This window comes from Cibotium barometz, chromosome 31 (genome assembly GCF_041138505.1).
Source record: "Cibotium barometz isolate CiBa-2024 chromosome 31, ASM4113850v1, whole genome shotgun sequence".
Taxonomy (NCBI): Eukaryota; Viridiplantae; Streptophyta; class Polypodiopsida; order Cyatheales; family Cibotiaceae; genus Cibotium; species Cibotium barometz.
Window position 1 is genome coordinate 1172506 of NC_141076.1, and position 2651 is coordinate 1175156.

At 44.0% G+C, this 2651-nt stretch overlaps 1 protein-coding gene across 1 annotated transcript; it reads right to left on the reverse strand.

The window, feature by feature from the left end:
• Positions 1-223: 223 nt before the first annotated feature.
• On the reverse strand, positions 224-1893 carry LOC147620370 (protein TIFY 10b-like). Its single transcript, XM_086824620.1, has 4 exons — positions 1611-1893; positions 1262-1502; positions 1062-1119; positions 224-907 (listed from the first exon to the last, which is right to left on the reverse strand). The coding sequence occupies exons 1-4, from the start codon at positions 1722-1724 to the stop codon at positions 826-828; spliced, it is 495 nt and encodes a 164-aa protein (XP_086680746.1). The 5' UTR covers positions 1725-1893; the 3' UTR covers positions 224-825.
• Positions 1894-2651: the final 758 nt, after the last annotated feature.

Below are 2651 nucleotides of genomic sequence, written 5' to 3' on the forward strand. Positions count from 1 at the left end.
GGCAAAGACAGCAATACCTTTAAGGAGAGTAACTTTGATACATTGAATCAACAAAGACAACAGTTCATGCTTACAACTGTCCATGAAAGGCAGGCAATTCCAAATCCATCCATTGTAGCTACTGTCAAGTTCTTTAAACTCATCATTCTTCTTATTGACTTTCAAGATGATTATGTTCATAGCTACAACAGGGAAGGCATGCACTTTGATCTTAAAAAAGGGCTCTCGAACAGTGGCTTCATGTATTATTATCATCTCCTCTGCTTCCTGCCCTCTTACATTCAAACAACATTTGAGGACATGATCGACACAAATTTTACTCTGATTCCTACACTGCACCCTTTGGGTTCTCCAAACACGAAAGAGCCGCTATGAGGAATATGTGTGGGATAGCAAGCCTTGTGGGGGCATGGCATTAAGATTTCAATTTATTTTGCTATGAAGGCTCACTATCACAAAGGTATATAGCCAATTGACACAAATGAATAAAGATTTGAGTGTGTACAAAAGAATTGCTCATGGTGGTTAAGCCCCTCCATGGTTGAGGACTCGATGAGTACCCCAAGAAAAACATTGTAGCCCTCCAAAATTTGGCACATGCCGCAAAGTCGAAGAAGGGTTGCCTCTCAATTTTCAAAGGAGGCAGACAGCTGAGCTTACTATACATTTTCTTTTTAAAGCCACGCGTTTGTTTTGGAGTTCCCTTCAACGGTCCCGATACGACGGGACTCGGGAGCCTTTAAATCGTGGACCTTGAAGGTTGGCCTTTTGTCAAGCGAATCACTTCAGGCCACGTGTGGGTCGTCCTCGGTCGGCGGCGACTCCTCAGAAGAGCTTGATCTTCTTGCAGCAGGGGGGGCTACATGAAACTTCGACTGTTGATGATTCTTTGAGTTTTGCATCGACTCTGCAAAATCAATCAGAACCTCACATGAATCAATAATGCTCTTCCAACCCCAAAAAAAGAAAAAAAAACCCCAAACCGACTCCGGCCGAAGTACACAATATGGGAGCAAAATCAGGATCAGACGGGCGTATTAATGGATTGGATTTGATTATACCTGTCTTTTCGCTTCTCCAGAAAGCGGGCAAGCGATGCCTTCCTCGCGAATGGAAGTTCTGCAAACAGTATTACGCACGGAAAGGTCAGAAGGCGGCCAACAACACACACACACACACACACACAGTACACAGAGGGAGAGAGGGAGAGAGGGAGAGAGAGGCGAAGAGATCAGAGAGTAGTCATGTCAAGCATGCATACCAGCTTGGGATCGCTTGATTACAGGCTGCTGCAGCCGCTGCTTTCTTTCTACTTGTGTGATCGTGTATGGAGGAGGTGCGGAGGATCTAGATCGCACCTCACCGACATTGTTAGCTGTACTACTGGGCTCTGTGTCGATCATCGCCTGCGGCGCGGGCTTAGTCGACGAGCTGGGTCTATTATCGCAACCACTTCTACTGCTGTTGTTGCCATTCGAGAGAAGCAGCATGATAGCATTTGCCTGCAGGTGAGCGCTCTCATGTTAGCCTAAACTAGTAGGCACATTAAGAACAATGCGCCGTCCATTCTACTAATTAATGACGTGTGTTATAAAAATACGATTGATTACCTTGTCGGCCGGCACATCCTCGTATACGTTCACCTTGCCCGAGTAGAAGATTGTAAGCTGGCCTAGGCCGCCCATCGACAGATGACGTAGGGTTTCTCCAGCTCCTCCGGACATGCTGCTGTTATAACTGTTGATTTGTGGACGAAGAGTGAGGACAGAAGAGTGGACGGAAAAAAAAAACTGCTATGGACGGACGAAATTTGCCGGAATGGTGAATATATCTATTAGGAAGTAGAATTCTCTCTGTGGTGTGGTTGTGTTTGGATTAGCTGCCTACCGCCAAGGCGTGGATAGCAGCTTTTTATATACAACAAGTGGACGCGTAATGGCACCAAAAGCAACAGCACATGCCTACAGAAACACGTGCTTAAGCCTTAGACTCGTGGTGCCTTGTCTACAGGGTTGGTTGTTGACAGGCTGGGAGGAGTCTGGCCAATGAAACTTTACTATGTTGGTGGTGCGCCCCGGCGGAGGCAATTTCTCCACATGCATTGCATTTTGCTTATGTAACGTGTCTTTGTTTCATTGAACATGCACCCCATAATTGATTCTTCCAATTTCGTCCCCCCCCCCCCCCCCCCAAAAAAAAAAAACCACTAGAGTGTTTGAAATTGAGAATATTTTTTAACAAAACCAATAAGAATTGACAAATTCAACAGCCTTGCTGTAGGTGATGTAATGACAACATGCTTCGAAAAATGTCGTGAGCGTGAAATGTCATTGTATCAGTTGAGCGGAGGTATCATGCGCATGAATGTTGTGAGCGTGAAATGTAATTGAATGTACGGAGGCCCATCGTACCTATAGTAATTTGCAGTAGAGATTGAATAACATGTAACTAGTATAAACATACATCCCTTTTTAATCCATGTTGAATAAGGTTTGTCCTTGATCAATGACTATGAATCTTCAAAAATTCACAGCATTTTGATAACTCTTATTTGATGTAGAATTCAAAAAAGATAACTTATTTCTCATCTTTAAGACATGCAAGATATTAAAAAGTAAGTTTTTGTAATGTGTGCACCAGACTTGTTAGAC

What these genes read in the sequence shown, in the direction of transcription:
- LOC147620370 (XM_086824620.1), bottom strand. Translation starts at nt 1,724, where the DNA reads ATGTCCGGAGGAGCTGGAGAAACCCTACGTCATCTGTCGATGGGCGGC. An exon ending in AATCAAGCGATCCCAAGCTG is followed by an intron (nt 1,120 to 1,261) that starts GTATGCATGCTT and finishes TACTGTTTGCAG; the next exon opens with AACTTCCATTCGCGAGGAAG. An exon ending in CTGGAGAAGCGAAAAGACAG is followed by an intron (nt 908 to 1,061) that starts GTATAATCAAAT and finishes TTGATTTTGCAG; the next exon opens with AGTCGATGCAAAACTCAAAG.